This window comes from Boleophthalmus pectinirostris, unplaced genomic scaffold (assembly GCF_026225935.1).
Source record: "Boleophthalmus pectinirostris isolate CB_2022bp ecotype Guang Dong unplaced genomic scaffold, ASM2622593v1 HiC_scaffold_3, whole genome shotgun sequence".
Taxonomy (NCBI): domain Eukaryota; kingdom Metazoa; phylum Chordata; class Actinopteri; order Gobiiformes; family Gobiidae; genus Boleophthalmus; species Boleophthalmus pectinirostris.
The window spans coordinates 8282650-8309544 of NW_026571299.1; the positions used below are offsets into that span (position 1 = coordinate 8282650).

Genomic DNA, 26895 nt, shown 5'->3' on the forward strand with positions numbered 1-26895 from the left:
TTTTAAATTATCCTGTTGAAATACATCAAATTGCAAGAAAACAACCAAACCGGGTCATTTTTGACCGACTTATGCATCTAAGGGTTAATGTGGGTAGGTCTTACAGCTTTGAAACTAGCACCATTTGATTTCCTGACCCTGAAAATGTGGGTTTAACAGTTAAAATCAACATTTCAACTTATTCAGAGGCTGAGATATTCCAAAAAGAGTTTTTTGGCGGCCATTTAAAAAAAAAAAAAATCCAATATGGCCGCCATAAAGACATGTGGGCAAATGCAAACATTGATTTTCTGACTCCATATATTATAACCTTTCCAAAAATATATAGTTTAGCAAATCCCCCAAAAAATTCCCACAAAAGTATATAAGGAACCGGACTATGTTTTCAAATCTCACTGCGGCGTTGAGTTTGTGACGTTAGACTGAACCGTTGCAGTTTTACGAGGGATTATCCGAGGCGTTACCCAGTTGACAGAAATGCTGGATGAGAAAGTGTTCAGAGTACAAGTAATAGGCACAAAAATCAGTCTTCTGCCCTGACGAAGACCATCTGGCTGGTAGAAACGCGCTGGCATCTCTCCATGTAATAAAGAACTTTTAATATATTCAGTCGCTGCGCCTCGGGTTTGTACTTTGCTCACTTTTTCATTTTTTAGTAAGCTACATTTTCTTAATATTTCAAGTTTAACCCTCGTAGAGCACCTGCACTGCTGCTTTTTGACTTTTTTATGACCCAGTGAAGCGCTTAAGTTACTTCTTCTCTTCATCTGACCTTTAAAACTTTAAAGTCTATTCTAACATTTAGGATGTTATATAAGCCAAAATACTCTACTCAGATAAAGATTTGGGGGCTGATAATTATAATAAATAAAGTGAATCTGACATGTTCTATTCTATTTTCAGCATATATATTGATTAATTGATTCTGCAAAAATCAATAATGCTACCAGGTCCCCAAAGTTCATCCAAAAGAGGGAATGATGGTGTAATCTACCTGCTTTGAGGAAATAATTGTGCTATTCATAAATACAGTGAGTGGACATGAAATGAAACCTTAATTATAGAATCACCCACTTGAGTACAGCTTTTAGGTTTACTTTTAGGTTTACTTTACAGATATTGTATTTTTACTTTTGTACTTCATTACCTTCCACCACTGACGCTGAGTGACGACCCTGGGACTCCTGCTGAACGCTCCAGTGTACGGCTGCTCGATTATGGAAAAAATCATTATCACGATTATTTTGGATCAAATGAGCATTTTATTTTTATTTATTTAAAAAAAAAAAAAAAAACGCTGTTTGGACACTTTTTGGTCTAAACCAGATCTAAACCAGGTCTAAATTAGAACTAAGGTCTAAACCAGGTCTAAATCAGATCTAAACCAGGTCTAAATCAGATCTAAACCAGGACTAAACCAGGACTAAACCAGGTCTAAACCAGGTCTAAATTAGAACTAAGGTCTAAAGAAGGTCTAAATCAGATCTAAACCAGGACTAAACCAGGACTAAACCAGGTCTAAACCAGGTCTAAATTAGAACTAAGGTCTAAAGAAGGTCTAAACCAGGACTAAACCAGGACTAAACCAGGACTAAACCAGGTCTAAATTTGAACTAAGGTCTAAACCAGGTCTAAATCAAATCTAAACCAGGACTAAACCAGGGCTAAACCAGGTTTAAACCAGGTCTAAACCAGGTCTAAATCAGATATAAATCAGATCTAAACCAGGGCTAAACCAGACCTAAACCGGGTCTGAACCAGGACTAAACCGGGTCTGAACCAGGACTAAACCAGGTCTAAATTTGAACTAAGGTCTAAACCAGGTCTAAATCAAATCTAAACCAGGACTAAACCAGGGCTAAACCAGGTTTAAACCAGGTCTAAACCAGGGCTAAACCAGGTTTAAACCAGGTCTAAACCAGGTCTAAATCAGATATAAATCAGATCTAAACCAGGGCTAAACCAGACCTAAACCGGGTCTGAACCAGGACTAAACCGGGTCTGAACCAGGACTAAACCAGGACTGAACCAGGACTGAACCAGGACTGAACCAGGACTAAACCAGGACTAAACCAGGACTAAACCAGGACTAAACCAGGACTAAACGAGACTGGAGCTGCTCTGGTCGGAATCGCACCTCAGACCTCCTGCTCAGGTCTGTGCTCTCAGAAGTTTGTGGTGTGAGTTTTTGTGAAGTGGGTTTGTTAACTTTGTTATTGATAATTTACGCAAAACTTTCAAATTGAAAATAAATATACTGTAGGCTACAAATATGAACCTTAGAGCAGCTTTGCGATTATAAAACATAAAATGACTCAAATGTTTTTTTCATTATGTTTCTCCCTGTCAACTTAATATTAGACGGTTTTAACAACACAAACAAGAGATTAGTCTATATTCTATTGGCAGCAAGTAAAAACGGCAATAACAAAGTAAGTGGCTTAAACCTGAGCGACCAACAATTGAGAACTGGATTGACATTGTGCCAGAGATCTACACGATGGAAAAGGTTTTATTTTTATTGAAAGTGCAGCTGGACTTATTTTACAAGATGTGGTCTAACTGGACAGAGTAAGTAAAACTGGTGAGATCAGACTTAAAAATAAACTAATTCATAGTTCTGTTAAATTGTGAAAGAGGTTCCCTGGCTCCAGTTTGTATATGTTTTTAAAATGTAAAAGCAGGAACGTGTGATTTCGTTTTACACATTTTACACACAAAAAAAATAAAATAAAATGAATAAAATATACTTTGAACATGAAATAAGGCACAGAAAAACATAAATGTGTCCAAAATAAGCCATATACCCAGCTCTTCTACAGTCTCGCTATATAAAAAATAAAATTAATATACTTATTTATTTAAAATATGTCCCAAAATAAACTTTCCTACGATGCCCAATCACGGGTCGCCCCTAAAGCGAAGTGTGTTTGTCCAGTGTGAGAGAAATCGAACCGCGCCCAGGCTTTTGGACTTCAGCCCGGGTGGAGGAGGTGGGCCAAAGCGAGACACTCATGCACACGCACGACTTTACTACATGATCCCTGTGTGTGCACTGATGTCACTCTTAAGATAAACACAGTGAATAAAGTCCACTCTAAAACAAATGGGGAATCCGCAGTCACCTTCAGTAAGGACGAAGGTAGAGGCGGAAGTTTTGCAGCATCATCTCCTCTAGGGGTCTGCAAAAATATTGAAATATCAATATATATCGTGTCGGTTAACGTGACGATACAGTATTGATATCGCGAGCTGCTGTATTAATATTAGAGCCCGACCGATATATCGGTTGGCCGATATTATCGGCCGAATTGAGCACCTGGAAGCATATCGGCTATCGGCCGATATACTTGCTGATAGGGGCCGATATTTCACGTGGGCATGTTATACGTCGTTATAAAGCTTAGACTCTCTACATTATGTTCATTTAATCTAATTTACAGTCAGATAAATGTCCTAATATGTGGCTCCGCATCAGTATTTATCTGCGGAGTCATTTGTCTGTGTGAGAGTCACGTGCGTTTGTTTACATCCGCAGACACAGATCCAAACACTGGGATTATTTTCTTTTTACAGACAATCGGTTTGAGTCTGGATTAAAAGGACATTTATTAGTGCAGATTTGTGATGTGAGGAGAAGCCTGTGTGAGTGGTGAGTGTTGGAAATATGTCGACTTTGAAGCAAGTTTTTGGTTAGCGGTTAGCTGCTGTAGCTCCCACACATAAACAGGCCGTTTTCTATTGGCCTATTGTAAAGTGACTATATTGGCCGTATATTTGTTACTGGACCTGCATTGATATGTAAATGAGCTGTGAATAGACGTGTGAATGATGAAATTTGCACATATAATTAATTACCGCGGCGCGCAGCATTTACAGCTAAAGGCTAATAGCGATTGTTTATTTACTCGCTAGCAGTGATGGGTCGTTCGCGAACGAAGCGGCTCTTAGATCCGGCTCTTTAAAGCGAACGACGGGAGCCTGATCCTTATTGGGAGCCGTGTTTTCTCTTTTTCTCACTTTTTTCTCTTCATGCCGCGTGTGCATAGTGTAAAAAAAACTTGCAAAAATTATTCAGCATAAAATAAATAAACCAGGACTAATCTTGCGGTTGAGAGAGGGAGAGAGATAGAGACCGAGTCCCGACACTCAGTCCTGGTTAAATTCTGGTTTAGTTCTGTTTTGCACATAGTTTAGATCTGTTATAGTCCTGGTTTAGTGCTTTTTCAGTGCTGGTTCAGTTCTGGTTTAGTCCTGCTTTAGACCTGCCTTAGACCTGCTTTAGTCCTATGACATTTCATGTAAAGAGGCAGAATAACAATAAATGTTGCCTAAATAAACCCAGTTTAAAATCCACAAGAGCCAAACCTAAGTTTTTTTAAATAATTCAAGATTTACAGTGAATTTTTACATCACTAAATATATCGGTGATTATATCGGCTCTCGGCAGCTCCAACTATCATTATATCGGTATCATATTGGCCACAACAAAATCCATATCAGTCGGGCTCTAATTAATATATCACCAAGAGTATTTTTTTGCATATTTGACTAAATTATTTTGTTACAGCTACAGTTTTTTTCACTGTTTTGAGGATTAAAATCGGCATGTTTCATACGAACTCTGCGCAAGAAGTGGTTTAACAGACTTTAAGTATCACAGCCATGATTTAGCCTTTATTTTTTATTGAACCGTATCGAATCGATTTGAAATATATTGTATTGAATCGAAAGTGCACTGTATCAAGATATGTATCGTATTGCCAACTTCTTAATGGCACCCAGCCCTAGTCACGTCTTCTTCTGCACTGTTTTATATCCATAAACTCTAGGGGTGTGCAAAAATATCAATATATCGTATCGTTTAATGTGACGATACAGTATCGATATCATGGGCTGGTGTATCAATATATCACCAAGAGTATTTTTTGGTATATTTTACTGAATTATTTTCTTACAGAACTACAGTTTTATTGTTTGTTCAGAGGAAGGAAACTCGTTTATGCGACACATTTGACATTTTCACTGTTTTGATGATTTAAATGTTTGTGTTTCATATGAACTTTGCAGAAGAAGTGGTTTAACAAAGACTTTTAATGCCACAGCCATGATTTAGACTTTATTTTGTATTGAAATATATCGTATCAAATCAAAAGCGCACTGTATCGAGACATGTATAATATCGTGGCCTGTGTATCGAGGTATGTATCGTATCGGCAACTTCTCAACAATACCCAGCCCTAATAAACTCACGGAGGAGTGTATCGCAACAGTTATTTTCTCCGCTAAAGCGCCAAACACGGCCAGTGACATGTGATGACGTCATTGGCCATGGCCCGATTCGGTTGTGGAGGGGAAACGGTTTGAACGGAAGTTTACAGTCACACACATCTGATTCCCTTTTGCATTTATGGAGTTCGCAAACAGATTTCTCGAGCCGTTTTCCGCTGTTAGGATCCAACAACCACACAATTACGATGTCCGAATCCCAAAACTAAAATATGACAATATCAGAACCAGAAACAAAAGCGATATGGTTCAAAAGACTTGAAAAGATCGACTTTGACAATAGACACATCTCACTGGGAAAACAAACATGGAGGTTTGATGCTCACTTTTTGGGCAAATCCTTCCCAGTATGCGTTGCACAATGACCGGAAGTCCGAGATTCGTGTTGCATCTATTGGATTAAACCTCCAGCACACACCCATATTTGTTTTATCTGACCAGCGACCTGAAAATAAATGAAAAAGAAACTGAAAAGGCTTTATTTGTTTAAGTTGTTATATTTATTAAGAATGGGACAGTGTGCATTAATCAGCGTGTGTAGTACAGCGTGTAAATGTGCCAGAGTTTGCATCGCAGGCTCATTTTTATCAATTTGATAAGACAAAAAAACAGGACATAGGCGCAAAAACGTTCAGTCCATCACACACGGGACAGACTTTAAGATCAGAGAATAACTCGAGTCGCACACAGATTAAAGATAATAAACACATATCATCATCCCATAAAACCGAGATATTAAAACACATGCAGATTAGTCAGAGTTATGTTCACATGAGAGTTTGTAGTGACATAAATTGGGTAAAAAAAAATCTAAATCTGATCCATATCTCTGCCCAAAAGTACCGTGAGTTCATCGGCGCGTCTCTTCTGATTTGCAGTGGGGCCGCTGAGGGTGGAGTTCATGAAGCCCGGTCCGTCTCTGGAGCAGGTGAAGAAGGACAATCCCAGGATCACCAGCGGGGGGCGCTTCAAACCCCCCGACTGCGAGGCCCTGCAGAAGGTGGCCATCATCATCCCCTTCAGGAACCGAGACGAGCACCTCAAGTACTGGCTCTACTACCTCCACCCCATCCTCCAGAGGCAGCAGCTCGACTACGGCGTCTACGTCATCAACCAGGTACGAGGACGGGTTTAGACCGGGTTTACAAGACCGGGTTTACAGATTTGGTTTAGGCCAGCTTTAGAGACTGCTTTTAGACCTGATTTAGAACTGCCTTAGACCGGATTCACATTTGATTCAGACCTGATTCAGACTCATTTTACACATGCAGATCATAACTGTTCTTAAAGGTTTAGTCCAGGTTTAGCTCAAGTTTAGTCCTGGTTTAGTCCTGGTTTAGTCCTGGTTTAGTCCTGGTTCAGTCCTGGCTTATTCCTTTTTTAGACCTGGTTCAGTCCTGGTTTAGTCTTGTTTTAGGCCTGGTTTAGTCTTGGTTCAGATTTGGTTTAGTCTTGTTTTAGGCCTGGTTTAGCTCTAGTTTAGTCCTGGTTTAGCCTTGGTTCCGACTTGGTTTTGGGCCTAGTTCAGCCTTGGTTTAGTCCTGTTTTAGTCCTAGTTCAGCCCTAGTTTACTCCTGGTTTATTCCTTGTTCAGACCTGGTTCAGTCCTGGTTTAGTCTTGTTTTAGGCCTGGTTTAGTCTTGGTTCAGACTTGGTTTAGTCTTGTTTTAGGCCTGGTTTAGCCCTAGTTTAGTCCTGGTTTAGTCTTGGTTCAGACTTGGTTTTGGGCCTAGTTCAGCCCTAGTTCAGCCTTGGTTTAGTCCTGTTTTAGTCCTGTTTTTGTCATGGTTTAATCCTAGTTCAGCCCTAGTTTACTCCTGGTTTAGTCCTGGTTTAGTCCTGGTTTAATTCTGGTTTGATCCTGGTTCAACCCTGTTTTAGTCCTGGTTTAGTCCTGGTTCAGTCCTGTTTTAGTCCTGTTTTAGTCCTGTTTTAGTCCTGGTTTAGTCCTGGTTAATCTCCAGTAATCTTAAACCACAACAGTTCTAGGAACAGTGATCTGGGGCTGGGGACTCGTCGTGTCTCTGGAGAATCGACTCACAACTGTGTCACACGACTGTCGCCCCGGAGACCCACAGGGGGCGGAGCCGACAGGTAAAGGTACAGCTACAGCTACAGGTACAGATAAAACTACAGGTACAAGTAAACGTACAGATAAAACTACAGGTAAAGGTACAGGTACAGCTATAGGTACAGGTACAGGTACAAGTAAACATACAGGTAAAAATACAGGTTAAGGTACAGGTAAAACTACAGATACAGGTACAGCTATAGGTACAGGTAAAACTACAGGTAAAGTACAGCTACAGCTATACGTACAGATAAAACTACAGGTACAAGTAAATGTACAGGTAAAACTACAGGGGCAGCTATAGGTACAGGTAAAACTACAGGTAAAGGTACAGGTAAAACTACAGGTACAGGTACAGCTATAGGTACAGATAAAACTACATGTACAAGTAAAGCTACAGGTAAAACTACAGGCAAAGGTACAAGTACAGTTATGGGTACAGGTAAAACTACAGGTACAGCGACAGGTAAAACTACAGGTAAAGATACAGCTAAAACTACAGTTACAGGTAAAACTACAGATAAAAGTACAGGTAAATCTACAGGTAAAACCACAGGTAAATCTACAGGTAAAACTATAGGTAAAGCTACAGATAAAGGTACAGGTACAACTAAAACTACAGGTAAAACTACAGCTCAAACTACAGGTAAAGGTACAGGTAACGGTACAGTTAAAAGCACAGGTAAAACTACAGGTACAGGTAAAACTACAGGTACAGCGACAGGTAAAACTACAGATAAAGATACAGGTAAAACTACAGGTAAAGGTACAGGTAAAGCTACAGATAAAGGTACAGCTAAAACTACAGGTACAGGTAAATCTACAGGTAAAACCACAGGTAAAACTACAGGTACAAGTAAAACTACAGGTACAGGTAAAACTACAGGTAAAACTACAGGTAAAACTACAGGTAAAACTACAGGTAAAACTACAGGTACAGGTAAAACTACAGTAAAACTACAGTAAAAACTACAGCTAAAACTACAGGTAAAAGGGTTAGTACAGCTATAGGAAAAGCTACAGGTAGAGGTAGAGGTACAAGTAAAGGCACAGCACACTTTACCTAGTCAAGTCTAAACCAGGACTGAACCAGGTCTGACCCAGGACTGAACCAGGACTGACCCAGGTCTAACTCGAGTACTAACAGTGTGTAAAAGTGTGGAGTGTAGCCGCATGCAGCTTTTAAGCATGAATAAGTTTTTTCTAATCTGATCTGATGCTCATTAACCCAGTGCTCTTGGAATAATTGTGTTTATTGAAGCATGCCTCTAACTGGCTTCCTCTCTTTCTTCCTTTCTTTCTCTTTCTTTCTCTCTCTCTCTCTCTGTTTCTCCCACGTTCCCCCTCCCCTCTATTCCTCCTCCTCCCTTACCCTCTCACCTTCCCTCTCTCTCCCTCCCTCCCCCTGTTTTTCTCTCCTCCCTCCCTCTCTCTCTCTCTCTTTATCTCACTGTTTTCCCTTCTCTTTCTCACCCTCCCTTTCTCTCTTTCTTTTTCTCCCTCACTCTCTCTTCCCTTCCCTCTCTCCCTCTGCCCCACTCTCTATTTCCTCACTCTCCCCTTCCCCTTGTGTTTTTTGATCCTCTCTCCCCCTCCCTCGTTCTCCCGCTCTCCATCTGTTTTTCTCTTCTCTTTCACTCCTCCTCTGTCTTTTTTCTCGCTCTCTCTTCCTCCCTCTCCCTCTGTGTTCTCTCCCTCTCTCTCCCCCCTTCCCTTAATTTACCCCTCTCCCTCTGTTTCCCCCCTCCTCTCTCTTGCTCCCTCCTCCCCCTCTCTCTCTTTCTCTCTCTCCCCCCCTTCTACCCTTCCTCTCTCCCTTCTCCCTCCCTCTCTCTTTCTCTCCCTGCTCTCTCCTTCCTCTCTCCCTCTCTCTCTCTCTCTCCCTCTGCCCCCCCTCCTGTTTCCCTCCTCTCCTTCTCTCCCTCTCTTTCTCCCTCCCCTCTCCCTATCCTTCTGTTTTGTCTTTGTCTCTGTCTTTGTCTCTCTCCCTCGTCTCTCCCTCCTCCCCCTCTCTCTCCCCTTTCTCTCTCCCTCTCTCTCTTCCTCTCCTCTCTCTGTCCCCTTTCTCTCTCCTTCTCTCTCTTCCTCCCCTCTCCTCTCTCTCTCTCCCTCTGTTTTCTCTCCCTCCTCTCTCCCTTTCTCTCTCTTTTTCTCTCCCTCTCTCCCTCCTCTCTCCTTCTCTCCCTGCTCTCCCCTTTCTCTCTCCTTCCTCTCTCTGTCTGTCTCTCTCCCCCCCTCCCCCTCTCTCTCCCTCTGTCCCCCTCCTCTTTCCTTCTCTCTCTTCCTCCCCTCTCCTCTCTCTGTCTCTCCCTCTGTGTTCTCTCCCTCCTCTCTCTCTCTCTTTCTCTCTCTCTCTTTCTCTCTCCCTCTCTCTTCCTCCCCTCTCTCCTTCTCTCCCCACTCTCCCCTTTCTCTCTCCTTCCTCTCTCCCTCTCTGTCCCCCTCCTCTCTCCTTCTCTCTCTTCCTCCCCTCTCCTCTCTCTCTCGCTCCCTCCTCTCTCCCTCTCTGTCTCCTTCCTGTCTACTTCTCTCTCTTCCTCCCCTCTCTCCCTCTCTCCCTCTGTTTCTCTTCTCCCCCCTCCCCTCTCTCTCCCCTCTGTCCCCCTCCTCTCTCCTTCTCTCTCTTCCTCCCCTCTCCTCTCTCTCTCTCCCTCTGTGTTCTCTCCCTCCTCTCTCTCTCTCTTTCTCTCTCTCTCTCTTTCTCTCTCCCTCTCTCTTCCTCCCCTCTCTCCTTCTCTCCCCACTCTCTCCCCTTTCTCTCTCCTTCCTCTCTCCTTCTCTCTCCCTCTCTCTCCCTCTCTCTCTCCCTCTGTCTCCCTCCTCTCCCTCCCCTTTCCCCCCCCTCCCCCCCCCCCTCCCCCCCCCCCCCCCCCCCTCCCCCCCTCTCCTCCTCTCACTCTCTCTGTCTCTCTCTCTCTCTCTTCATCCTGCGCTCCTGTGTCCTCTGGCTGCTCCTGTCCTTTGCATGGCAGACGACACCTCCTCCGCCGCTCAGCATCATGGGTAACGGGCTTCTTTTCTTCTTTTTTACCGCTTTAAACGATCACGCCCTGTCGTCTCTGCCACTGCCACCGCCGCCGCTGCTTGCCGACTCACGACTCTTAACTCTCCGAAACAAAACGCCGTGTTACACTTCTACTCACCGACGCTCTGACGTTTCCTCAGCGCAAACAAACAAATAAACCCGGAGTCGTGTTTCGTTTCATTCACACAAAACATAAAAACACTCTGTTGCACCTTGTGATGTCACGTGGTAATACAGGAAGTGGTCTTGTGTTTTTTAACTCTATACACCTTCAACTAGAATGTAGGAGTGCCTAAAAATATCAAAATATCCACATATCGTATCGTTTAATGTGACGATACAGCATCGATATCGTGAGCTGCTGTATCGAGTATTTTTTGGTTTATTTTAGTAAATTACTTTGTTACAGTGCTGCAGTTTTGTTGCGTGTTTAGAGAAAGGAAACTGATTTATAAATATACACTTCACATTTTCAGTTTCAATGATGTAAATGTTTGTGTTTCATATTCACTTCGCACAGGAAGTGGTTTAACAAGGACTTTTAGTTAGTATTAGTTTAGTTTCGGATTAATTATTTATGGAACAAAAGCATTCTGCCCTGAAGCACTGTGACACTTTATTTTTTTTCATTTTGTAATTGTGTTTTTATACGTTTTTATTGTAAATAATGTGGATGAACGAAATGTGAAATGTGGGACCAGCCTCTCAAATCTGCAAAAGCAAAATTTACCTGTGGCTAATAAAGCAACCTAAACCTAACCTAGTATCACAGCCACGATTCAGCCTTTACTTTTTATTGAACCGTATCGAATCGATTTGAAATACAGTATATTGTATTGAACCGAAATTGCACTGTATCAATATGTGGCCTATGTATCGAGGTGTGTTTTAGGGATGGGCATGATTAGTCGACCAAACGATAATTGATTGTTAAGAGTTTCGTCGATCGCATTTTTAATAATCAAACTGAATGTAGGTTGCTGTGCGTAGTGTAAGGAGATGAGGCTGCGTCTGAAAAAAACACTGGAGTCTCGGCCTCACAGTCCCACGTTTGGGCTCTGGCTCCAGTGTCCTGGATTTGATCTTTTTTTTTTTTTTTTTTTTTTTTTTTTTTTTGAGTATCCCGGTTTCGTCATGGTGCTTGTAAACGCAGTATCACGGTCACTGCAAAATAAAGTTGAGTCAGATGCGTCCAAAAGACAAACGCTTTTCAGTCCTTTCATCACAACAGGAGCCAAAATAAATAATGTGACCAACTTATATAAAATAAATTAAATAAAAATAAAGTGAGTGAAATGATGTTAAATAAAAACTTGCGCCAAGAGTCAAGAGCAGAGCTTATAGTTTATGCAAATGAGTCAAACGTAAACAAATGTGTCAAAGCTGCATTAAACACATTATAATGTCAAATGATGTGGCTCTAAAGTGTTTATGTCAGGGGTGTCAAACATACGGCCCAGGGGTCAGATCCGGCCCTCCAAGACCTTTAATCTGGCCCTCGGCTGATTTTCTACTAAAATATTTTAATTATATTTTCTATTAAAATATTGTCAATTTTCTGTGGTGTTTATCATATCAGCGTCTCCAGCGTCTCTGTACGTGGCCCCTCCCACCAGAGCAGCACAAATGAAGACTTGTCTCTTTCCAAACGCTCTTAAAGGACGATCGTTTTGACTGTTGACCGTGACACCATCATCAGAAAAATGTCCAACATGAGAAAAGTGGAGCCGAGTGCAGGATTTTCCAAGAAAAATTTATTCCTATTTGCAAGCAAGTTAATGTTAAAACATTGTGTTGAAATTACATTTTTCTTAGAGTTTCAGGTTGTTCATAATATTATAATGTTTTATAAAAGAAGGTTCATCAATTAAAAAATATTTCTGTAATAGATTTGTGTTTCTCTGCACAAATATTTGAACTTATTGTTATTTTTGGGGTTTATATGACATGAGTTTTCTGATCTGGCCCCTTTAGGATCAAAGTAGGTTGGATACGACCCCCGGACCAAAATGAGTTTGACACCCCTGATTTATGGTTTATATGTTGTAAAATTTAGTTTATTTATGCAGATTATTAAAAGTAATAATAATGATGATAATTTTAATATAAAAATGTTAATGAATAATTGAAAATCGATTGTTAATTCTCCCAACGATCGATTAAGAACATTTAATCGCATGCCCATCCCTCGTATGTATCTTATCCGCAACCTCTCAATGATACTCAGCCCTACTAGAATCATCTGGATAATTGCCAATTTCTACTGAACAAAAGTTTAAAGCATCTGTTAATTTTAAGACTACCACTACATGACATCACAAAATGGAACAGAGCATTTTGAGCTGTTAAAGTGTTACTCAAACATGTGTGAATGAAACAAAACACAACTCCAGGTCTGTTTTTGACGAGGTAACAACATTCTAACTTGGCTTAAATCTCACAAGAGTCAGTTTTGTGTAACATAGGAGCTTTTAATTAACAAAAACATGCTAATTTGCAGCTAATTATACGCACCAACTACATACGCCTGTTTTCCACTGTGAGAAACTCCAAATTACTTCTTGTTGTTTATTTTCTGAACAAGGCAAGGTAAGTTTATTTGTACAGCTCAGTTCGCGCACAGAGTGATTCAAAGTGCTTCACAGAATAAGAAAGAACACAAGGGCTACTGTAGGCTGTAATCCAAAACACAACACGAAAGCTAAAGGATCTGTACCTGGAACCTTTACAGCAACTCGTCGGCATAGCAACCAAATGTCGCACACAAAGGCGGTTTCGTTATCAATCGAATCTTTGAACTAAAACCAAACAAGATGTCACATATTATCATCGTTTTTGGGTTTGTGTTTAATTTTAGTTGTGGAAAAAACTGTTTATATGGTGTTTTAATTGTATTGTGTACTGCAATTTCAAGTACTCCCCTTTAGTCCTCCAGATCCTTCCTCCTCCCCGTCACTCTCCCCTTCAGTCCTCCAGACCTCGCCCCTCTACCCCCCTCACTCTCCTGTTTAATCCTCAGATCCCTCCTCCTCATACATCACTGTCCCCTTTAGTCCTCTACACTTCTAGACTCCCTCACTCTCCTTTTAGTACTCCAGAGCCCTCCTTCCTCCCCTCTCACTCTACCCTTTAGTCCTCCAGACCCCTCCTCCCTTTTCACTCTCCCTTTTAGTCCTCCAGACCCTTCCTCCCCCTTTTAGTCCTCAGACCCTTCCTCCTCCTACATCACTGCCCCCTTTAGTCTTCCAGACCCTTCCTCCTCCCTTCTCACTCTCCCTTTTAGTCCTACAGACCCCTCCTCCTCCCCTCTCACTCTCTCCTTTAGTCCTCTAGACCACCCCCCTCCTTCCTCACTCTACCCTTTAGTCCTCCAGACCCTTCCTCCCCCTTTTAGTCCTCAGACCCTTCCTCCTCCTACCTCACTGTCCCCTTTAGTCCTCCAGACCCCTCCTCCTCCCCCTCACTCTTGCCTTTAGGTCTCTAGACCCTTCCTCCCTCCTCACTCTCCCCTTTAGTCCTCTAGACTCCTCCTCACTCCCCTTTAGGCCTCAGACCCCTCCTCAACCCTCCTTACTCTCCCCTTTAGTCCTCTAGACCTTTCCTCCTCCCCTCTCACTCTCCCCTTTAGTCCTCCAGACCCTTCCTCCTCACTCTCCCCTTTAGTCCTCCAGACCCTTCCTCCTCACTCTCCCCTTTAGTCCTCCAGACCCTTCCTCCTCACTCTCCCCTTTAGTCCTCCAGACCTCTTCTCAACCCTCCTCACTCTCCCCTTTAGTCCTCTAGACTCCTCCTCCCTTCTCACTCTTCCCTTTAGTCCTTCAGACTCCTCCTCTCTCCTCACTCTCCCCTTTAGTCCTTTAGTCCTCCTATTCTAATAAGATTTTCTGTGTTTATTTGTATTTTATTATATTTATTTTTATTAATTTTTGTCTTTTTTTTCTTATTTAATTTAATTTAATTTAATTTTAATCTTTATTTCGTCAAAGTTTTACACAACCTGAACTATCAATATAATCTGTACATTTACCGTAAGTGGATCTAAAGGCTTTTACAACCGTTTATTTCATTTATCTAAACGTAAGAAGCGGAACGTCTGATACAATATTCGTTTTTATTATTTGCAGGTCCAAAAGGTTAAGCTCACGGCAATTAGCATGCTAACGCGCCCTTCCTCGTTCCCAGAAATAAACTCAGGAGCTCCGAGCAATCGCCTTATTAATGTCATTACTTCCTGTTCAACGTTATCTGTGCGTTTTTGCTGAGCCGTGATAAAACGAATAAATATTTAGAGATAAAGCCGTGAACGGGAAGCTGCAGTTGGAAATCACTGATGATATGAGTCAAGAAGACGAAACAAAATGAATACGTCAGAGAGAAAGAGAAACAGAAATGTCTTAATGCCGACACTAATGCTAATTCTATAATAAATATTAAGACAATGCCACAAATTGAAGTATTCTACACGTAAAAAATTATTGTTTAGGCTTTATTTTAATTAATTTGAATTGTATTTGCTGGGATTGTATGGGTCAATATTTATTAACCTCTTGAGACCCGTGCTCCGTTTTTAAAAACTTTGACCCGAGGGACACTGCCCGCACCGTATTCTGGTGATTTCCCGACATTACACCAATTTCAGTGAAAGAAAAATGGCGGGAATATCAACAAACAACAAGATAAAGTTTATATCCAAGTTTTATGAATGTAATCTCTGTCTTCATACGGTATTAAAATTTGACACATTTTAGTAATCAGAGCAGACGAGAGCATCAGGAAATGTCATGTCCTCGTTTCAGGACATTGGGACTTTGTCATGTTATTGATTGTACCAGGTTGTTTGCTAAACTTGGGAATATTTAAATGAGTTTACTAGTGTTGTAGTCAAGACCGCACTAAGATTAGTCCAAGACCACAGAGCCCTGAGACCAGGACAAGACCAAGACCTTTGAGAGTCGAGACCGAGACAAGACCGAGATTTTTAAAGGCTGAAACCGAGACAAGACCGAGACCAAGCGCCATCAAGACCGAGACAAGACCGAGTCCAAATGTGCTCGAGTCCGTGATGAAACCAAGATTGTAAAAAAGTGGTCTTGAGACCAGTCTCGAGACCAAGACTGGTCTATGACACTAGAATTTACACTTGTAAATACTTAATTTAAGTGGTACATTTACTTAAATAAAGTTTTAATATGCAAAAGATGTTCATTTTGTCTTCTTATATACTTTAACTTCTTGGGTTCTTTTTAAAGACAATGCAGTAAAGTGTGTTTACCTTGTTGACATGTTTCGGCTGCTGCATCTTCAGAACTGTCACCGGTGTTGGTGGTGACGTGTCGTGTATCAGCTGTTGTTACTTCCTGTAGGCCACCAACACCGGTGACAGTTCTGAAGATGCAGCAGCCGAAACATGTCAACAAGGTAAACACACTTTACTGCATTGTCTTTAAAAAGAACCCAAGAAGTTAAAAGTTTTAATATACTTAAAAAGTTTATAGGCATAAACACTGTCATACAGTAAGATCGACCCATTGTCGTCATATGAGAACATCATTTTTATATTGTATAAAAACAAAGTTTATTCGTGAAACTTATTAGGTCTACTTATCCCAAATATCAAGGAGAAATAAAAAATGCACACCAGACAAAATCTCGGGTTGCAAGAGGTTAATACAGATGAGGGCAGCTCAAATTAATATTGTGAAAATGCAAAATTATCTTGTAATACAGTGAGCTCTTGGGTTGAGTCAATAATTGAACATACCAGGTTCAACATTTGAGACTTGTCGAATGTGATCAAACAACGTGACATCATCACGTTCTTGAATCTGAAAACTACAAGTAGGTTATTTATTTTCTGTTTAACCAAAGTGATTGCTTGCTTTGAGATCATAGACATTCCCCCTCTGTCAGCGCGCGAGGTCAACTAGTGGTCGCTCCAGGTACTGCAGCTCCCATAGAGCACAACGTAACACCACAAATCTATTAAAATAACTGGAGGGTGTTGCTGCTTTTAGTTTGTAGACCAAAATGACGAAACTCACTGCAGCAGGTACAGAGAGAGGGACGACCAGATCCTGATGTAAGTCCATTGGAGCCAGGGTCAGAAGGAGCCGGAAGAGCCTCCTGGCGAACTTTCTATTTGGCACACGGTGGCTACAGCGTTAGCTCTGTCCACTCATATATACACACGGTCTATGGCTCCGCTCAAGCTCCTCTCGCTGTGGTTGGTCAAAGCGCTCACGTGATACACGAGACTGCGCTCCATGTGTGCACTCACGTGTGCCTATGGGAGAAAAGATCACTCAGATGCTCAATCGTCCCACAGATACCAGAAGTACCTCACCGGGCTAAAGGCGAATCTGGAATCAGGCGACATTGAACTCGACCCATCGACTTGAATGGGCGGCCATTTTGAAACCCCGGCTTGTGTAACACAGGGTCAGTGTTAGTGTAAGTGAACATGAAGCACAATGCATCTTTAAAAACTGCCCGTGTTGCTCTGACAGGGCATTCACAGCTTCCACAAAGTAGGATTTTGTAGGATTCTTGTGTAGTTTTCAGTATGTCTATCCCACACTAGCTCTGCTCTCAGAACTTGGCGTTTCTGTTGTTACACGTTGGGCGTATTCTGTGTTCAGGAAGTAATCTTACTCTACTGCTGTGTTTGAGCCACAGAGAGCCAGCGCGCTGCTGTGCACAGAGCCTATTAAACTCTGTATAATTAGATGCAGACAGGACACAGTGCACTTATTTGACCGCAAGAGTTTAAATGTGTACTGGGACAGGACTCTCTGTACCCGGACTGTTGACTTTAATTGATAAATTTGCATCAGATTTAACTGTCATCTTCATACTGTAATTTAGATTCTATTGTGTAGAATACTGCAGACCCACTGTAGAATTAATGAAGGGTAACAAATTCTAATTACGTAGCAATAAAAATCATTATTAGAGCTACTGCATTAACATAGTAGTACGTCGTTCAAAGTGACTCCGATATATTAGTGTAGTAGTACTACTGGTACTTGATACCGATATTTATTTGTGAACAGACTCATGAATCAAAATGGAAAAAGAAGAGAATTATCTGTTTGTGTATAATAAAATGAGTAATGATTTTATGTCCCCGATAAATATATTTTGTTATTATTTTTATTCAAAAATGAAAACTAGGCATGTCACGATAAATACTATAATAACTTATCATTAAATATATGAAAACTGTAACAAATTTTTTTTTTTACTTTTTTTTCTTTTTATTTTGTACTAGTGGGAATTTTTGGTTATTTTTCTACAATATGACCAAATTTGAGCTGAATTACAATCCAAAACTATACAATCTAATTACTTAAAGGTGCATTGTGTAACTTTTCTGATGGAGGGTCTGTCAAATACGGAAGCCCTGAGCGGCAAGCAAAAAAAAAAAAAAAAAAAAAAAAAGGCACGTCGTTTTCTTCTTTTTTTTTTCTCCAACAGCTCAAAAAAATAAAATAAATAAATAAATTAAATAAATAAATAAAACAATAATAATAATAATAATTAAAAAAAAATAATAATAATAGTAATATAACAATCATAATAACAATAATTATAATAATGATGATAATAATAATGATAATAAAATTCTTGCCTTTCACAGTATGGTATTACATTTTTCTATCTTCATAAAGACCAAACCAGACCAAGTTACAGGTCAGATCTGTGGAGAGGCAGCTGTAAATTCAACTATGATTTAATAACTGTATTTTTATTATTAATTATATATATTATTTTATATATTATTTATTATTATTATTTGTGGAATCATAAAATGTGTTTATATCAATAATAAGACATCAATAACATCTGGAAACGGCTTCAAACGTGAGTCATTTGTGTGTGTTACTGTTTATGTCAGACACGTTTGTAATCTTCTTCTTAATCCGCGTGGCCCTTATGACCGTTGATCTGCTCCACTTTCATACCAGCGTGTTTCCTCTGACACAAAACCAGTCCGTCCACATTTTACTAAACACTGTGCCCAGCTCCACCCAGAAACTGCCACCTGCGTTCAGTCCATTTAATACTTCAAATAATGATCCCTACAATGCTCCATGACCTTGTATAGAGATCATACAGCTCCAGTATGTTCCAGTTCCCACCCCTCCCCCGTCACCAGAACCTGCACAGACGCCTCACGCTCGCTTCATCTCAGGGACCTGCTGTGGAAACGTTACACACGTTTCTTGAAGAATAAATAATGAATCCATTTGCGAAGCCCGAAGCATTTTTGGAATACCAGGGTAATCGAGAGCGTTTAAATTTCATGTACCTAAATTAAGTCTTAAACTCTGTTGTCTTGTTTTTTTCACAAAGGTCTTCAGTTTCATTAGCCTAGTTTTTTGTAACTCAATCGGGCTGTAGTGCCATGTTAAATGAAGCGAGGGAAAAAAAAAACATGTAAAAACATTTTTCACAACATAAAATCATGTATCATGAATGAACATTTAATTTGTAGTATGTGCAAACAATACTTCAGTTTCTGGCACCGGCAGCAGTAAGTAAACAATCAGTAGAGTGGAGGAAGACGTTGGATGGATCATGGGGAAGTGTCGGTTTAAGATAAGATAAGATAAGATAAGATATGCCTTTATTAGTCCCACAGTGGGGAAATTCCAGTGTTGCAACGCACAATTTCAGAACAGCAGGAAAAGGTAACACAGATAATAAATAATAGCTTAAAATAATTTAAAAATAGACTTAAAAATAATTGTACATGGTTATGATTGACTGGCACATGTTCAGTGTTAACAGTGTTTGTTGTAAAGTCTGACAGCAGCAGGAAGGAAAGACCTGCGAAACCTCTCCTTCACACAGCGAGGGTGAATCAGTCTGTCACTGAAGCTGCTCTCCAGAGCAGACAGAGCGTCCTGCAGGGGGTGAGACTCATGGCCCAGCATAGAGATGACCTTAGTCAGGACCCTCCTGTCCCCCACCTCCTGCACTGAGTCCAGAGGACAGCCCAGGACAGAGCTGGACTTCTTAATCCACAGTGGCTTTTATAGTCTGTCCACACGACAACGTTTTTTCTTCGAAACGGTGAAGTTTGTATTTGTTTTGACCTTTTGTCCACATGGAGCCGGCGTTTTGGGAGGACTAAAACTGAAAAACAGGTTCCAGAGTGGAGAAATCTGAGAACGTGAGTGTTGTCGTGTGGACAAACAAACCTCAGCTTTTGGAAAACAATGACATCACGACCCCGACATTGCCAAGATCCTCCGATGCAGTGAAGGCTGCAACCCTCAAACCGGCCACCGCTCACCGCAAGAGCGTTGCCGAAATGTGACAAGTGTAGCTTATGGATCCGCTCCCGTCGCCCAACAATCCAGATTACCCACACGGATCAATAACAAAGATTACACACGGGTAATTAAACTGTTGGGTTTTGAGACTAAATTATTCTGATAATTCTCATCCAAATCTTATGGTAAAAAACAAAAACTTATTTTTAACTTTTGCAAAACAAAACAGCTATATTTCTGGGATACATCTAAAATCAGCAAAATTACCTTAAAGTAAAAAAAAATTTATAAATTTAAATTTGATAAGATTTGCATTATTAAATATTATTATCATTGTTAACAGCGCCACATACAGGTGTGGCAGGTGTATTACATCGTTTTCACTCAGTGCTCCGTTGTCGTCTGGACGTGAATATTTATTGATCCGACACTTGTGTGGATGCGAATTTTTTGACCTACGTGAATTGTGTAGATTTGATGAGGAAATAAATCTGTGTTGTCACGATGCTCATTTGGTTTGGTAAATGTGCAGAGGCTGTAAAACCAGTGAGATAATATAACTCCAGTTAGGAACTTGATAAAGCAGGTGGATGAGGGCGTGTGTTTGAGTGCAGTACAGTTTGCTTGGCTTATTTTATATCTAATTTTGCATTAATCAAATAAAGTGGAAATAGATTTATAAAAATATTGGGTAACACTTTATAATAACTACACCTTATTTAGCCTTAGTAAAGCATGAACAAAGACTTAATTAATAATCATTCACACTTAGTAACTACTGAATTACTACCTGAATTAGCACTTAATTCACCTCTGCTGTAAATAGTAACTCAATACTTCTTAATTACTCCCTGAACTAACCATTTGCATGTTTACAAATGCGTATTTAAGTTCACATTTGAGCATTTATTAATGATTAGTAAGTTATGAGAGAATGATTTACTAATAATGCAATGCAATGATAATTCAGGCAGCTGTTATCTGTTAAGTCTTTCTGAGAGCTTTTTTAAAGTGAAGACTAATTATGATTTATTAAGCATTTGTTAAGGTTGGTCAAATTCCAGAGAAACAATATTGCATTACTAGTAAATCATTCTCTCATGGTTTACTAATCATTAATAAATGCTCAAATTTGTACTTAAATATACATTTACAAATGCACACGCAAATGGTTGGTTCATGAGTAATAAAGTAAGAAATACTTATGAGTTACTATTTACAGCACAGGCAAATTAAGTGCAAGTTAAGTGCTAATTCAGGTAGGAATTAAGTAGTTACTAAGCGTGAATCATTATTAATTAAGTCTTTGTTCATGCTTTATTAAGGCTAAATAAGGTGTAGTTATTATAAAGTGTTGCCAAATATTGGTATATATGAGCCAAAATAACAGTAAAATACAAATACATGTAAAAAATGACAAAGATGGTCTCGATTTGGTCTCAATAGGCCGTAGTCTCGTAGTCAGGCTGGTGCCACCTAGTGCCTCCGCTCAATTTTATTTCTCTCCAGTGACTAGGTCAGGAATTGGAATACACTAGACGATTTGCAAGAACCGCGGAAGTGCAAGTTCAGGCACCAGCCAATCAGTGAAGAGCCATACATTCTGTGCTGGCAACGATTCCCGAGATCGAGGATTTAAAGCCGTAACAAAGAGAATGTTCTGTGAATTTTATCAAGGGGAAAGACGTTATTGACCTTCTGTTCTACCGGATATGGGAAAAGCTTAATACATACTTAATACATACGTCTCGACCAAATAGCAGCGATTGGTTAAATGAAAAAAATCGTACCTGCCTACCATTGAGTGAAAAAATCCTAATGCTGCGAGGTCAGACGGTTTCTACGAAGTGAAACCGGCTGATGAATCCCGGTCTCAACTGTCAGAAGTCTCGTCTCGGTCTCGACTAGGAGTGTGCAAAAATATCAAAATATCAACATATATGTATCGTATCGTGGCCTATGCAACGAGGTATGTATTGTATCGGCAACTTCTTAATCACACCCAGCTCTATTCTCGACCGTCAGAGGTCTTGGTCTTGTCCGTGGTCTTGGACAGGTCTTGGTCTCGATTAGTGTGGTCTTGACTACAACACTAGTGCAAATACTGGTGATTCCATTCATTTAGATAGGAAATAGATGCCCCAGTGCACCCAGTTTGCAAAAAATAAAGTAAAATAAAACAACAACGCAGGAGCAAGGGACCTCGAGGAGACTTTACGTATGTTAAGGACTGGGTCTCAGCTAGAAATCACATTAATTTACACAAAAACAGATTGTGAGAAATCTTTCCACAGTCTAAGTTTACATCACAACGGGGCCAATGAGCAGCCTCGCCCCTGCCGGTTTGCCCCTGCCAGTCTGCCCCTGCCCGAACAACCAGTCCCTTCTTCATGCTGTTCAAATCCTGGACAATAGAGCGTGAAAATCCTCAATCTCAAACTTGAGACGCTCCAACAACAGCTGCATTTGTGTCACATGTCTCTCCAAAATTCTTGGAGCTTTCAGAACAAACTATAATGCTTCTTTGAACTGAGATGAGTAATAAGTAATAGGGATAAGCTCTCGTGCCACAAAATTGCCACAAGATTATTTGTCACGCAAGAGAAAAGCGTGTACATGAGCGTGGATTGGAAAAAAAAAAAAGTGTTACAGTTTGGTGAGTTACATCTCTTGCAGTTCCAAAATGCAGCACTAGAACAGAAACAAAAATGTGAAATCGAAGAAATAAAATAAAAAATTGTGAGCCCAAAATTGGAAACTTTATTTATTAGAAATTATGTTAAAATCTCTTCTTGTCTCGTTCTCGTTGACCCAATCTTGTATCTCGTCTTGTCGAGTGGAAATTGTCTCGTGCCAACCCTAATAATGAGTAAAAGTTCCAAGTCGTTTCTCAGTTCTTTTTGTTTTTATTTTTGTGTTTTAGATTTTTTTTTCCACATATTTACATTTGGATTGGACAAAAAAGGGTTACGTGTAGGTGAGTTACATCTCTTACAGTTCCAAAACGCAGTACGAGAATGTAAACGAAACTCTAAAATCAAAACTGAATTGTGAAATTGATATACTGTTTTAGGAATTATATTAAAATCTCGTCTCGTTCTCGTGGACCCAATCTCGTATCTCGTCTTGTGGAAATAATAAGCAGCCATGTTTGTTTTTGTTTTTGTTTTGCGAACAGACCGTGACTAGAGATAGACCGATATTTTGACCAATATTTGGACTTTTAATCTAATCTGCAATCGGCGTTAAATCACCAGCACCAGCTGAACGCGCTGTATCTCCATGATGAATAAAAGTTTATTCCTGCCTCTATCAGGGTGCACATCTGTCTCCCCCTCCCTCCCTGAGATGGGCGGAGGAAGGGCGGCTCACTCAGAGCCTACATCACGTTTGGAGGGCGGAGCCTGTGCTTTCTCAGGACGGGCGGAAGGAGGAGTAATAGTCGGACTTTCATAGTTCCTGGTCTGTGACTGTCTCCAAGAAATCAATAAGATTTCATAACTATTGTGTAATGGATGTTCCAGAACTCAATTTGTGCTTGTTTATGTGCAGAAGATACAATGTGAAAAGAGTTATTTTGCATGAGATGGGCCCTTTAAAATACCTTAAAAGAAAGTGAATATGTAGCAATATATGAATAAAAGTAAATTACATGAGAAATAATGATCAGATAAGTAACTACTAAAGAAAAAAGTAAGGGGAGTCAAAATCCTATGGGGGGGTTCACTTTACTATAGCAGTATGTTGACCCCGGGGTCAGTGTACTATGGAGGTCAATATACTATCTCACACCGGCTCAGTAATATCGGCAGAGCTTATCAGCCATTGGTTTCTCTGGATGCTAAACAATCGCCATCAGCCATGAAAACACAAATATTTGACACTGTGTGAACAAATACCTGTTCAGCTGTATGAACTGAACTGAAAGCTTCACTCTCCGCCCTCTGCCCTTGGACAGACTGACTCACCAGACCTTCCCCGTGTCGTAACCGCTGTATAACATTAAGCCGAGCACATGAGAGGCGCTCGTTGATCAGATTAGAGCAGATGAACGGCGTGCGGACTCCTCCTGAGGACACCGAGGCGTCTGCAGCGTGTTCATTTGATGAGATGTTCTGGATCTGACGCCTGCATGTACCAGCAGGACTTTGATTACACAGATAAGGTCATGTCACAGAAATATTCACGGATAGCAGACGTGGTGTACTCTCTTCACCAGGAAATTTGCATAGTGCAGCTTTTTTTTAAAAATCCCCATATTAGACTATTCTCTGATCTGTATATTTTTTTATAATGTTGTTTCCTCATCACAAACAGACCCAGAGTTGTGTTTTGTTTCATTCACACATGTTTAACACACAAATCCTGCATTATTATTGAGACCAAGTTCTCCTCTTAAAAGAAAAACACTCTGTTCCAGCTCGTGATGTCATGTGGTGATACAGGAAGAGCTCCATTTTGTTTTTAAACTCCATGCACCTTCACTAGAATCATTTAGGCAAGGCAAGTTTATTTGTACAGCGCAATTCGCACATAAAGTAATTAAAAGTGCTTTACAGTGTAAGAAATACATTCAAATCACAATAAAAACAAATCAAAACATAAATAATTATCATAAAATAAAACAAGCGCAATCAAAGACAGTAACCTGGTCTCCCATGAGGCATCGGTGGGGTCAGTTCATCACCACGGAAACCGCTTATGAGGAGTCCAGCCCATATTACATGATCGTTATATCCACAATGCAATGTGTGTATCTGTACAGGCCCATGAACATTTGTGTGATATTGAACATGAACTTTTTTTTTTTTTTGAGATTTTGAGACCACGTCCGTTGCTCTAGCTTCATCCTTCACGGTGTTATGACCAAAAACTGTCACAGTTCTGCCTTTTTGTTTACATTTTTCCCCAATCCAGTCCATTTCTCAGTCTGTTCCGGTCCTCCTTTTGCCACCTCCCTCCTTTCCCTACAGGTGCCGCTCATTCTGTAATCAGCCCAGGCCCAGTCTATATATACTCCCTCTGCTCCCTCACTCTTTGCCAGATTGTCTACCTGTTAAGACAGACATTCAAGCTCCTGAAAACCCCAAATCTGAAAACCCTGTATTCCCTGAATCTGATCTGTTTGTGACTTCTGCAATTCTGAGTTTCCCTGTTTGTTGTCCCTGTTCCTGAGTTTCCTCCCAGTGTGTTTTTTACTAGTGTATTCCCAGTCTTGGAAGATATTTTTGTTCACATTTAATATCTTATATTCCCCAGTTATATTTCCAGTCTGAGTTGTCATTAATAACATTTCCTGTTATAGGACATCTTCTGTTATTTAAATAACTTTGTTTGCCTGAGTACTTGTGTTGCATTTGAGTCCAATTTACCTGCGTGATAAAAACGCATACTTGCTCTTGAAGTGACCTTTACCAGTTTCAACCTGTAATATCCAGTGTATCCTATTTATGTGTGATGATTGGGTGAATATTTTAGCCCGCAGATGATTCAGAAATTGTCAAAATTGTCTATCCTTTATAACAGCGTGACCTTTCAATTGACCCGTGTGACTTCAAATGATGTGGGGTCGTCACCAAACTTTTTTTTTGCAGCATCGGGCACGGGGGCTTGAGCCACGTACCAAATCTGATGACAATCGGTCCATAAAATGGCGGAATTATCACGGGTGGACAGACACACAGGGTGAATAGAAAACCTGGTCAAACCTTCGGGGACCAGGTAAAAAGAGAGAGAGAGAGATATTAAATTAGAGAGAAGAGTGCAGAATGAAAACCGTTCAGTCATATGCAGCTGAACAGAACCGTTTTGAGCCTGGATTTAAACAGCGTCTCACATGTTCAGGAAGACTGGTCCAGGTTTAGCTGCGTGAATCTGAAACTCTGACTCCTCGTGTTTAGTCTTGACTCTGGGCTCCAGCAGGAGGTCGGTCCCTGAGCGCCTCTAACATGTCACAGATGGACTTTGGTGCTCGGGCATGTAGAGACTTGTACACAAACAGAGCCGCTTTGAAGCCTCTGAGCCACAGGGGGCAGTGCAGAGACCTGAGCTCAAGACGTATGTGCTCGTACTTCCTGGCTCAAGTCAGGACCCGAGTTGCAGCATCTCACAGCTCGTTTGGAGAGACCAGTGAGCAGAACATTACAGTATCTATCCTACTGGAGACAAACACATGGATAAGTCTCTCCAAGTCTATGTTCACACTGCAGCCTGAAGTGACCCAAATCCGATTTTTTTGGCTTCTATGTGAACTGTATCCGATCTTTTAATGACAGTCTGAACGACACAGATCCAATTTTTTCAAATGCGACCCAGGACACTTGGATATGTGGTCCTGAAATCCGATACATATCTGATCTTTTGACATGCGACTTCAGTCTGAACGGTCAAAGCGCATTAATCCGACCTACACGTTATCAACAAGCCACAAACGTCACTATTCTGCGCTGAAGTAGGTGAAAATTGTTAATGAACTCCGTGTCACTGAAGTGAAGCACATCACCACTCACCACTCTTGGCTCCGTCTCCACATCCACATGTTCCTTTCAACAGACGTTGCTGCCGCTGCCCCACAAAACACCACGACCAAAAACCTCGTCCTTCTCCTTCTCAATCTCCTCCTTAAAACAAGTAAGTTGTTCATGTTCTGGCTCCGGTACGAGAGGAACTTTAAAATCTCCAGGTGCTCGATGCTGCGTCCATGTTTGGACAACTTCTGTAAACACAGAGCACGCTCGCTGCGGTTGACGTCGTCGTCGTGTCTCCAGTGCACATGTGGGACACTTTTGGGCCGTTTAATGTTCACACTGGAGTCACATACAAGTCGCATTTAATTGGAAATGTGAACGACCTCGCAAAAACATCAGATTTCACAAAAAAATCCGAATTGAGCGTTAAGCCCTGCAGTCTGAACGTAGCCCAAGTCTGCTTTAGACAGTAAACCTTTGATGTTTGCTTTATTTTTTAGATGGTAAAACACTGCAGATGTTATTGATTTGATGTGGCTGTTATTAAAGTTCAAGTCTGAGTCCATTATTACCCCCAGATTTCTTGCCTGATTTGAAGGTTTTAGAGAGAGAGACTGGAGGTGACTGCTGACACTGTCTCTTTGTTTCTGTGGACCAAACACTATGACTTCAGTCTTGTCTGAGTTTAGTTGGAGAAAGAAAGCTCTGGAAAGCCCTTTAAGCCCTGGAATCATCAGTATCTACTGAACTAAAGGCAAAAAG

At 40.7% G+C, this 26895-nt stretch overlaps 1 protein-coding gene across 1 annotated transcript in view; it reads left to right on the plus strand.

Moving 5' to 3' along the window:
* b4galt1l (DP-Gal:betaGlcNAc beta 1,4- galactosyltransferase, polypeptide 1, like) overlaps positions 1-26895 on the plus strand; it is a 50518-nt gene that overhangs the window by 9814 nt on the left and 13809 nt on the right. The window contains exon 2 of the mRNA XM_020933425.2: positions 6168-6406. Coding sequence (XP_020789084.1) covers positions 6168-6406 — 239 coding nt within the window. The remainder of the gene's footprint in view (positions 1-6167; positions 6407-26895) is intronic.